At 39.8% G+C, this 12,538-nt stretch overlaps 1 protein-coding gene across 9 annotated transcripts in view; it reads right to left on the bottom strand.

Moving 5' to 3' along the window:
- The window catches only part of meis2a (Meis homeobox 2a), a 113,095-nt gene that overhangs the window by 81,986 nt on the left and 18,571 nt on the right, over positions 1 to 12,538 (bottom strand). For 5 of the 9 annotated variants that reach the window (XM_072266903.1, XM_072266914.1, XM_072266930.1 and 2 more), the window contains exon 8: positions 277 to 327. The exons of the other annotated variants lie outside the window; for them this stretch is intronic. In XM_072266903.1, the coding sequence (XP_072123004.1) occupies positions 277 to 327 (51 nt within the window). The remainder of the gene's footprint in view (positions 1 to 276; positions 328 to 12,538) is intronic. 9 annotated transcript variants of the gene reach the window in all.

Raw genomic sequence — 12,538 nt, 5'->3', positions numbered from 1 at the left:
ATTTGCTTACTAGGAATACATGCAAACAAACTGCTACACAAAAACTAAGCACATTTTGAAGAAAACATATTTACAGATTTTTGACAAAAGCGTAGCTAAAAATCAACTGAAAAACATTACTAGAAAGAGCATGCAGTAAACATTTGTATTACTTAAAAAGCAATCAATGTTTTCACAAATATTTATATATACCTTTAATAACTACTAATATGCTACACATTTATCTTTGGTTGTTACATGCATTATTATCACACTGTTGGGTATAAAATAACTGACCTAGTAGAAGATGGCAAAGATGGCTTTTCCTTTGCAGAAGGCCGAATTTATCTATCAAGCAACCAAAAAGAAAGATTGTATTGGAACTCAGCCTACTTGTTAATTTTCTTGCAATGTACGTTTGTAAATAATCCGCCTGATCATTCTTGTTGGTAAAAGACCTTAAAATTTTACTATGCTCTGACTTAATTTCACTTTGTATAATTCAGTATAATAACACGTGGGGCATTACTACCAGTGATAATTCCCAAATACAAATACTATTGTGGAATGTCCAGGCAGGTCTTAATGTTTGCCTGCAAGTGTTTCCTTTAATAACTTGGCCTTCTCATCCCTAATGGGGGCCAATGATGCCCCACCAATACACTGGAAGCTGGGTTATCCATAATTAGTATGCCATGAACATCGCATTGTAAACAGTTTTCTGTTATTTAATTACATCTAAAGTTTCATTAAAGTTATTTCTCTAATGATGTGGCATCAAACCTATTTCCTAAATATTGCTTCTAATGTAAACTATTTGCCTCCAGAAGCTAACATAATTTTTTTTCTACTTTCAACAATGCTCATTAACAGATAAACATCCCTAAAAAATGTATTACCTGGATATAATATTAACCAAGTTATTCACTGCATAATCAGTCATTATATATGAGTTAGATAGCTGACCCAATTTCACTTGTCTTTCATTCCCCCCCCCACCAACAACAGACAGGAATCTATATTTTACTTTTCATCAAATTAAATTGCCTATATATTCAATCTTTCTGTTTCAACAAAAATCATTTAATGTGTCAGTATTTTTTGAGCAACAATTGCCAGACACACTCATTGAGTCATAGAGCTCTACAGCACAGAAACAGGTCCTTTGGCCTCTCTAGTTGTGCCAAACTATTACTCTGCCTAGTCCCAATGACGCGCCCCTGGACCATCGCGCTTCAATACCCTTCCCATCCATGTAGTTATCCAAACTTGCCTTGATGTTGAAATGGAACACTTCAGTTGGCAGTTCATTCCACACTCTCACCACCCTGAGTGAAGAAGTTTCCCTTCACGTTCCCCTTAAATATTTCACCTTTCACTCTTAACCTACGACCATGTCACCTAACGTCAGTGGAAAAAGCCTGCTTGCATTTACCCATCTTGTAGTAAAGATATCCCGTGCCTGTTGTGAGACTAATTTTGCTAATTTTCCCTTCCGTCAGATGTTGGCCCAGTTAACGTGAACTGCAGAGACTGTTCTACATGCATAGTACTACTGAAAGGACCATTTCCACAACTTGCTGATAATTAGGAACCATTCGAACACAAAGATAACACACAGGCTCGCGGACCTTCTGAATACTGCAAAAAAAGGATGACGTTAGCATCTTGGCCCAAAGTCAGACGTGCTTTTCTTTTAATCCAGAGTTTAGGGCATGTGACATGGCAACTAATGCTGATCAATTTGTTTAATCACCTTTTGGAACTCGTCCAGATGCTCTTTGTTGAGAGCTGCACTAGCAAGATGAATCTCAGTGTTTACAGGACCACTGGTTTCTAACATGCCACTAGAGCTTTCAATAAATGGCTGAGTACTGAATGCAGCAGTTCATTCTCACAGCAGAGAGGAAGAAAGTTAAAAACTATATGCATTAACTTTACTTCTTCCCATAGGATCACGTCATGAATTATTTAACTTCTCTTATGCTAATTGGATCATGTAAGTATCCTTCTCTTCAGAGTTACACTCTCTGCTTTCACCAGAAACTATCCCCTCCCCCGCCCCACCCCCCAAACCACTTATCTTTTGAGAAAGACACAAAGTGGGACTCCTCTTTATGTGAAATACATTAATGAGGTAGAGGCTTGCGATTAGGAAATGCCATATTATGGTATCGGAGACACTGCAGTCAACTTCAGCCTAGCAGACAACATGGGCACTTTTCCTTAGCAGATTCCCAGCACAATTATAGTGAGTGAGGCAGCAGGAATAATGGGCAGTTGTTTATACGCGGATCAGGTTTCAGAAGAGAAAAGTTCAAGCTCTGTTCCTTTTGCTTTGGACTACCAGACAGTTTACCTGGTTGGTAGCAGGGATGCTTAACACTAATCTAACATACTTAAAAACCAAATGAATACAAACTTGCCTTTATGTACCATCTCTCACAACCTCACCATGTCCCAAAGCATCTTGCAGCCAATGTACGATATTTAGCTGATGAATGTCACCGTTTTAATTTAGAAAGTTATTTGTGCAGAGCATGCTGCCACAAACAGTAATTGATATTTGTTAGGTGCTGTTGGTTAATGGATGTGAATAATGGGAGTACGTTTGACGCTAGGTGAGACTGACAGCATAACTTTAGACAAGAATATCCAATGTGGAGATCAATTAAATTTAATGTCTACAGACAGGAAGGTAGGAAGCTGCCAAAAACGAAACATCTGCTATAGTACTAAGCAAGGGAAACTCTTACATTGGTATTGGGAAGATTGGATTCATTTTGAATTATCACAGCCCAAAGTGCACGTGACTTAAACATTTCAAGATGTAACTGTGGCTTTCAATGTTCAAAGTAATTACAGAAGAGTCATCTTACAAATGCAAACTGCATATCCGTGTGACTCAGCAGAAGAACCCTGATTTTCCTTTTGATTTCCAAGGCCCCATTGCCCCTTCTTGCGATTTGTTTCGAATTCATGTCCTCCTGCGATGCAGTGTCACTGACTGTCAGCATTTATTATCTGTTGTGAGTGCCTGACTAGGTTATTTCCAAAGATGGTTATGAGTCAGCCACATTGTTGTGTGCTTGCCTCACATAGAGTCCAGGTAGCAATGGCAGATTTCCTTTCCTGAAGGACATTTGTTGGGCTAGATGCATTTATAACAACAACCTGATAACTTTATGGTTAGAGTTATAGGTGCCAGCTTTTTGTTGTACAGTTATGTAATGAAGTGAACCCCAGCTGCAAAGACAGGACTCGAGTTAATGTCATTTATCTAAATTTCTGGTATACCCCCACCCCACAGCCCCTGGCCCCCATCCACCATCCCACTTGAAAATATTTCTTGAGCTCTACTTTGTACAAACTTTCTGTCATCTACCTCAACACAGTATCACATTGTGTGGCTCAGTATCAAATGTTGTCTAATAATACTATGGTGGATCACCATCCAATAGTATGCTAAATTGGAGGCACCATGTACACACAGCTGTTATTGACAGAGATTCATACAGAGCTCCTGTCTTTGCAGTGTAGGGAGATGCATTACATAATGCGCCGGGTACCTCAAGTATGGTTTGCCGTCACAGCCACCTGCTCAGAGGGCTGTGATAGCAGTGAAGATCAGCAGATGGACTTGAGTTCTGTTCTGCCACACTTTGCAGATTGTGGGAAGGGCTGGGCTTTGCAGGTTAGGAGAGTTCAATCCTCTGCAGCCTTTTGTCAGCAGACACCAGGGGAAGAATACTAACCACCCGCAAGAAACGTTACTGGGTATTGCAGGCCCCGGAAATTTGCCTTCTTTGCTATCAGAAGCTAACTGTCTAATACTCAACATTGACAAGTAGTGCATTAAAATTTAATTTCATTGATGTTCTGAGAGTATTCTTTAAAAAAATGCTGTTCTACTAACTCCTGGTACAATTGTCTAACCTGAACATTCAAAGGGCTGCCTTTGCTGGAAGGTGGATGAATAGGCCAGGCAACATCCTAATCCAAAGAAGTCAAGTAGTCAGAAAGTGAATGAGGAGGAGAATCAAGGAGGCAGGTAAAATTGACAGGCAAGATAACTGCAGAAGGGGCGTGGGTGTTGGGAAACCACAATTTAGTGTCTGTGTGAGTTGAAAACGAGGAGGAGATTAAGAGGAAGAGAGGTGGAAAAGAGTAAAGTAAGGATGCTCTCAAACTACCTCATTATCCCAAGAGAAACAATGGCATCAAAGAAGCATCATCTTATTCACTTGTGAGTTTGATCAATAATACATGTTTGGAAAATAAACTTGCAAAAAAAAGATAACAAATATGTGTTTTTCTTCATTTCCCTAAGGTAGGAGCATTTAGGATTAATTACAACTCTGTCTGAACTATGGAAAATCTACTTGCCTGACACTGAATGCATTCAAACTAAATCTTTTGAAGGAAAGGGTTGCTTTAATATGTGTTAGTTGATAAACTGGTTATCAATCCTTTGCATGACAGATTCTGCTTTACAGCAATTTCTGGCAATTCTCAGTAGGAGGATTACTCAATTGCTGTGTACAAAATAGCCTAACCAAAATGAGTTGAAACAAAATGTCCCTTTATAACAATCATACACCAATTCTGTCAACATCAATTGTTCTTTGATGCATAGCTAATGATTATCCAGCTTTTTTTATCTCACATTTCGACTGAGTACCCCATTTCTAAATTAGTATTCTTACTGAACTGGGATGCCAGGGCCAGAATGACACCTAAGACATAATTATTTAACATTTTCCTGCCACTGCAGTACGCTGGGCAACTAAAGTAAAAATGAAGTGATTTTACTAAATCAGACCACGTCATTCAAAATATCTGTGCAGTGATTCTCCAGACACCATTTGATTTAAAGTTTTAGATGCATGCATATAATTATGCAAATACTGCAGTATTTAAGCAGATATAAAACATTACTGCTAATATAAACTCAACTGAAAAAAGCAGATTTTTAAATATTCTTTCTCTAAGTAATAAACATTTGGATCCTGAGAGTTTTCCTAACTTTCAAAAATTGCCTAAACTAATACCAACATTATTTGTTTTTATAACCTGAAATGTTAATTTACTTAATTGCCCTTAACAACGCTACATCAGATTGGTAGGCAGTACTTTGCATTATTAATACACTACAAGTCTAAAAGGAAATCTGTTGGAATATACCCACAGTAATTCTTTTTAGCATTTCTTAAGCATCAAGGCAGAAATGTAATTGGAATAATTTCCAAGCAAAATGCAGAAAATATCTAAGAGCTTCTTGAAGAAAGCACTCATTTTCTTGTTAGAAAGGGTATTTCTGGTCCTCTTAGTTTATAGATAAGATGATCCTCAGGCAACACTTGTCAATCACAGAAAACTTGATAGACCCAGTAGCGGACATATAATAGTTGTTTAATAACTTCAAATGTAGAGCTGTGAATGTCATGAGTTTACTATGAACTAATCTACAGTATTGGACTCTTTAATCTGTTAAGGATAAAACAGATCACTGAAGTCTAATTAGAAAAAGATTAGAAAACGCGAGGTGATATTCGTTTTTAACATTCAAAATCAAATTGAACTACATCTTGAATTACTTGTGATATTATTAATTGCAATTATCTTATTTTACTTTAATTCAATATATTTACAAAGACATTTTATTTTGTTACCAGCTTATGCTCACTTTAGCAACATGAAGTACGGAACATAGAACCACAGACAATGCTGCAAAACACTGCAATTATAATGAGCTTGTCTATTTTGTGTGTAAGGAAACAGTAGGATCTGATATTTTTAAGAGTTATTCCTCTGCTGAAATAGCTTATGAATTGATAGCTCAAACTGAATGAGTTGCTTTGTAGGTGTTCTGGATAATGATGGCAGGGCAAAAATAATCATGCCACTAATTTTTAAAAACAATAACAGATCCCTCAAAGCATGCTCAAATTGTGTTGAGTAATAGAAATGTTTACAAAGGTCAGGACAACCTCACCATGCAATTTAAAGCGTAATACTTTGCTATTAAAGTGGGGTCTGCAAGCAGTAAGTGGTATTCTAAAATATACGTTGCTTCTACAGCTGCCAATATTCTCAAATATTGTTCCTTGCATAATGAGAGGGGATTCAGCTATATATTGAGATGACAAAAATAAATTGCCCTGCATGAGAACATTGCCCACCCATCAAGAAGTAGGCTTAACTTAAGGAACTCCTGGTCAAAAACACCGATAACTCCCTAAATAATCTGGATGCTGAGGTCTGAATATGTGAAATCTGGTCCACATCATAAGTCCCCAACAACAAATTGGTTGAAGGTGCAATTACCAAATTTGCTTGTTTTTGCCTGCAGTGTCAATATTGGATTGCACTGAAATGCATTCAGGTAGAGCATAGAGGGTGTGTCTATTAATTGAACAAATGAACCATCACAGACTCGCTGATTTGATATCGATGAGCCACACTGCAAATTTGAACCCATTTGGCTAAAACAAAGGGTTTGAAGAAATTCACTCAGTCACCCTGCTTTTATCAACTGTCTATCAAAGCTCCTCATACAACTTTATCGCGCAAACATCCTACCACCATTTGCCTAACAACAGAAAAGAAGAAAAAGTAAGAAAAACTGCGAACTGAATAATGGTGAACTGACCAGCACTGCTTTTATTAATTAAAATTTAAAAATATAGTACAACTATTATTTAGCACATTGAAATAATTTTCTAAAGAAAACTCAGAAACAATTTATTTTGGAGCTGTTCTACATCTGTAACAAAATGTGACAGCAGTTCAGGTACTATATTTAATACTTCAAATGAAGGCAGACGTCCATATGCATTTTACCTTAGTTTTAATTATTGATGTTCAGTTACAAAGTAGTACAGCACAAAAATGACCCTTTAAGCCCATCTTCACTACACTAGTCCCATTTGCCCGCAATAGGATCACATTCTTCCATGCCTTGCTCTTTCTGCACTGCAGTCAACTCAGTGGCTGCTTTATTAGGTACCTCCTGCACATAATAAAGTGGCCACTGAATGCATGTTCGTGGTCTTCTGCTGTTAAAGCCTGTCTTCACCAAGGTTTGATACGTTGTGTGTTCAGAGATGCTCTTCTGCACACCACTGTTGCAACATGAGCCTATCTGAGTTGCTGTCGCCTTTTTTGCACTATCCTCCGTAAACTCTAGAGACTATTGTGCATGAAAATCCCAGGAGATCAGCAGTTTCTGAGATACTCAAACCACCCCGTCTGGCACGAACAATTATTCCATGGTCAAAGTCACTTACATCACATTTCTTCCCCATTCTGATGTTTGGCCTGAACAACAACTGAACCTCTTGACACTGTCTGTATGCTTTTATGCCGCCACATGATTGGCTGATTTGCTATTTGCTTTAAGAAGCAGCTGCACAGATGCACCTAATAAAGTGAAGTGGCCACAGAGTGCATTTATCAATATAAGAATTAATCAAACAAAAGAGGGACATGTTAGTTTATGCCAGATTTTTGGGAGATAATTCTTAATTGGAGGTAATGAATATGTGTTGTTTTAACAAAGAATATGTTGAATTCATTAACACCATTCCCATCTCTACAAAAAGGGATAAAAATAGATTCGGATTATGAATTACATTGACTTTTTAATCTCTGCTAAACATTTCCCTGCTTATGTGGAGTTTGCTTTAGATATGACTATCAACTATTTACATATTGTTCTGGTGCTGAAGGTAAAGTGGGGGATTAAACTACACAGGATGTGGATGTGTGCTCATAATGAACCACCTATTTCCAAAGAGGAGTGGTTACCACACAGGACAATCAGCCTTTCACACAACTGCATGGATGGTAACGGGAATAACCTAGTATTTGGTGTGGTAAATGTTTTGTTGTTACATCTCCTCGCTGAATTAATCCTTAGTGATTTAAATTCAATCCTGACCTCCAATTCTCAGCGGAATTTGTACATTCTCATTGGACGGTCTGGATTTCCTACATGAATTCTGGTTTGCGCCCACTACCCAAAAAGATGTGTAGAAATAGATTAGATGGCCATCGTAAATGGCTCATGGTATAGCTCAGTGAGCGGTGAAATATGTGAGGACTTGATGAAAATGTGGAGAGAGTAATGTGGGCTAAGTGCAGGATTGGATGCCTGATGGCTGGCATAAGCTCGATGGGACAAAGGTACTGCCTCCTTTCTGTTTGACTCTGTGACCCCTCTTTCCCGACTGACACAGACTATTTACCAAATACTACGGAGGCATTGATACTAATCAAACATTCTACTGGGCCTGAAATCACTGTTACATTAAAAAGCAGTTGCAGAGTTTCTTGGTTTATTTCAGATAAATATTTGTCGCCAATGTTGCACAGTATCAATACTCCTTTCTGACACCAGAAAAGAGAACCAGCTATTTAGTTTGGCCAGTCCTGTTAAAGACATAATCACATGTTTTTGGCAAAAAGCACTGTTCACTTCAAAGGCATTAATTGTGATGATTGTTCCATTTTAGTCTAATAGCTTACAGAGAAAGTATTGGAGATGGCAAGGTTGGAGGTCTCTCACAGAAGTTGCTCCTTTCTCAATTACTTGCTCAGCATGAAAACCTGGTGCATAACACTGCCACTCATCTGTTACTGCCTTCCTTTTCCGTTGCCTGCTAATCATGTCGCAGACCCCTTTTCGAAGCCCATCAGACACGTTGGGTCCACCTCAGGAGTCATCGTCGCTTGCTCTTACCTTCCCGAGAACCAGCACACAAATCAGCACCATATGGGCGGCAGAATCAGACAGACTTGCACGAGGTAATTCAGTGAGCATCAGAGCGAGCGGAAAAATAATGACCCAGAAACAGCTCCTGGGAGAGTTGAGGCACCAGTACTGCAACCTGTAAAGGAAGCATGATCTCAGCTCATCAGGAAGCGCTCAATACATTGGGCCATCCACCCAGGAGCTTCTACAACTCTGTGGAGAGCATGGAGGAGTCTGCCACCAACTTGGATGGGTTTATGACCATAAGACGTAGCAGCAGAATTAGGCCATTTGGCCTATCGAGTCTGCTCCACCATTCCATCATGGCTGCGTTAGTATCCCTCTCAAACGTATTCTCCTCCTTATTCCCTAACCTTTGACACCCTTTTAAAACAAGAATCTATCAACATTGCTTTAAAAATACCTAATGTCTTAGCCTCTACAACTGTCTGTGGCAATGAATTCCACAGATTCACCACGCTCTGGTGAAAGAAATTCCTCCTCATCTCTGTTCTATTGGGATGTCCTTCTATTCTGAGGCTGTGCCCTCTGAATCCAGACTCCTTCACTATAAGAAATATTCTCTTCATGTACACCCCATAGCCTTTCAATATTTGGAAGGTTTCAATAAGATACCCCTTAATTCTTCTTAACTCCAGTGAGAACAGACCCCGAAATGTTAACCCTTCCATTCCTGAGATCGTTCTCATAAACCTCCTCTGGACCCTCTCCAATGCCAGCGAATCCTTTCTTAGATACGGGCACCAGAAATACTCATAATGCTCCAAATGACCAATGCCTTATAAAGCCTCAGCATTACATCTTTGCTTTTATACTTTAGTCCTCTAGAAATTAATGCTAACATTGCATTTGCCTTCCTTACTACTGACTCAATCTGCAAGTTAACCTTTAGGGAATCCTGCACAAGGACTTACAAGTCCCTTTGCACCTTCAATTTCTAAATTTGCTCACCGCATAGAAAACAGTCTATGCCTTAATTCCTTCTACCAAAGTGCACGACCATACGCTTTCCTATATTGTATTCTACCTGCACTTCTTTGTCCATTCTCCTAACCTGTCCAATTTATTCTGCAAACTCCCTGTTTTCTCAACACTATCTACCGCTCCAACTTCCTTTGCATTGCTTGCAAACTTGGCCACAAAGCCATCAATTCTGTCATTCAGATTATTAACATTCAATGTGAAAAGTAGTGTCACAAACATGAGAAAATCTGCAGATGCTGGGAATCCAGAGTAACACACACAAAATGCTGGAGAAACTCAGCAGGCCAGACAACATCTAATGAAAAGAGAAAACAGTCAACGTTTTGGGCCGAGACCAAAATAAAAGGTGTCAGTCCGAAATGTTGACTGTCTACTCTTTTCCATAGAGTTCCTCCAGCATTTTATGGATAAAAATTAGTGTATCCACGACAGACCTCTATGGAACACGTCTTGTCGCCAGCAGGCAACCAGTATCAATTGTTTGGTGACAATAAAGTATAAAGTAAGTAAAGTAAAGGCCCCTTTTATTCCCACTCTTTGCCTTCCGCCAGTCAGGCAATCTTCTATCCATGCTAGGAATATCATGGGCTCTTATCTTGTTTACCAGCCTTGTGTACAGTATTTTGTTCAAAGACCTTCTGAAAATCTAAGTTAACAACATCTACTGACTCCCCTATGTCTATCCTGCCTATTATTTCCTCAAAGACTCCCTGCAGATTTGTCAAGCAAGATTCACCCCTTAATGAAACCTTGCTAACTTTGGCCTATTTTATCATGTGCCTCCAAGTACCCTGAAACAACATCCTTAGTAATGGACTCCAACATCTTACCAACCACTGAAGTCTGGCTAACCAGCCTATAATTTGTTTTCTTTAGCCTCTCTCACTTCTTATAGATTGAAGTGACATTTGTGATTTTCCAGTGCTCCGGATCCATTCCAGAACCCATTGATTCTTTAAAGATCATTACTAATGCCTCCACAATCTCTCCAGCGACCTCTTTCAGAACCCTGTAGTGTAGTCCAATTGGTCAAGATGACTGATTGACCTTCAAACCTTTCAGCTTCCCTCTGACCTCATCCTTTGTATTAGCAATTACACTCACTTCTGTCCTATAACACTCACAAATTTCTGGAATGCTGCTGGGTGTCTTCCACAGTGAGGACTAATACAAAATAATGATTCGGTTCATCTGCCATTTCTTTGTACCCCTTACTACCTTTTCAGCGTCGTTTTTCAGCAGACTGATGTCCGCTCTTGCCTCTCTTTCACTGTTGATATATCTGAAAAATCTTTTGGTACCCTCTTATATATCGTTGGCTAACTTATCTTCATATTTCATCTTTTCCCTCCTTATTTCTTATTTAGCTGTTGTCTGTTGCTTTTTAAAAGTTTCCCAATCCTCTAGTTTCTCATTATTTTTGCTATATTGCTCTCTTTTGCTCTTCTTAAGGTCTTTGACTGCCATTGTCAGCCATAGTTGCCTCATCCTCCCTTTAGAATATTTATTTTTTGGGATCAACCAACCCTGCGCCTTCTGAATTACTCCTAGAAACTCCAGCCACTGCTGTTCTATCATCCCTGTGAGTGTCCCTTCCAAACAACTTTAGCCAGCTCCTCTCTCATGCCTCTGTAGCTCCCTTTACTTCACTGAAATACCAATACTTTCAATTTTTGATTCAGATTCATTTGTTTATCAGATGTACGTCAAAACATACAGTAAACTGCATTGTTTGAGTATGACCAGCATCATCTGAAGGCTGATTTACACTTGTGCGTACTAGCTTGCGTCGTAGCCTACGCAAGTGGGCTACGCTGTTGTGAGCATTTATACTTGTGCGTTGGTGTGTCTGCGTCGCTCTGCAATTCACCGCCAAAACGCTAGTTGGCAGTGGGGTTTCTATGTCACCGTGTTGAGTTTCCTCGTGTTGAAACTCATCACGAAGAAACTCAAACTTCAAACAATGGCGACTGAACCTGAAGGAGGGTGAATTTTCTGTGCTTGTCCGGCCACTGAGAGACATGGATGAAAAAATGCATTTCAAATATTTTCGGATGTCAGCAGGTAGATCTGACGATTTGGTTCATCGTCTCCAACCATTTATTTCACATCAGTGTACGCACAGTATACTCGGAGACTGGCAATCACCATTCGAGTTTTAGCTTCAGGTGGAAGTCAACAGGCTGCAGCAGCTAGCTACAAACTGGCATCAAGCACAGGGTCCTCCATAATTTCGGAGGTCTGTAAAGCTTTATGGAAAGCATTGCAGCCAGAGTTCCTTCCCTGCCCTTCAGTCGCCCAATGGGAAGCTATTGCAGCGTAGGAGGAAAAATGCGATGCTACCAGGTGGACCAATCACAGTTGTTTCCGTCTGCGTCGCCGCAACGCGTAGTTACATTTTGGGAGAGGTGCGCGTTAGGCTATGGCGTAGGGCTTGGCGTGAAGTACAGCATAGGGTACATGGCTACACCGTACCTACGGCGTACATTTGACGCATAAGTATAAATCAGCCTTAAGGGTGAGCTGGGGCAGCCTGCAAGTATCATCACACATTTTGGCGATGACATAGTAAGCCCACAATGCTTACAGTACAACACAGAACACAACACAACAAGTAACAAAACAAGCCCCTTTCCTTCCTGCCTCACACCCACCCACCCAAACAAACAGTCCTCCAACCTCACAACAGGCTTCTGGGCCTCCAGTGGACTTTGGGACTATGATTCTCTGACATCCCCAGTGAACTTCATACTCATAGACCGAGGACTTGACCACTGGGCTTCAATTTCCAGACTTCAG

Source organism: Mobula birostris, chromosome 1, assembly GCF_030028105.1.
Source record: "Mobula birostris isolate sMobBir1 chromosome 1, sMobBir1.hap1, whole genome shotgun sequence".
In the NCBI taxonomy this organism is placed as follows: domain Eukaryota; kingdom Metazoa; phylum Chordata; class Chondrichthyes; order Myliobatiformes; family Myliobatidae; genus Mobula; species Mobula birostris.
The sequence above is the reverse complement of the archived record's forward strand: the minus strand, read 5'-3'. Positions and strand labels throughout refer to the sequence as shown.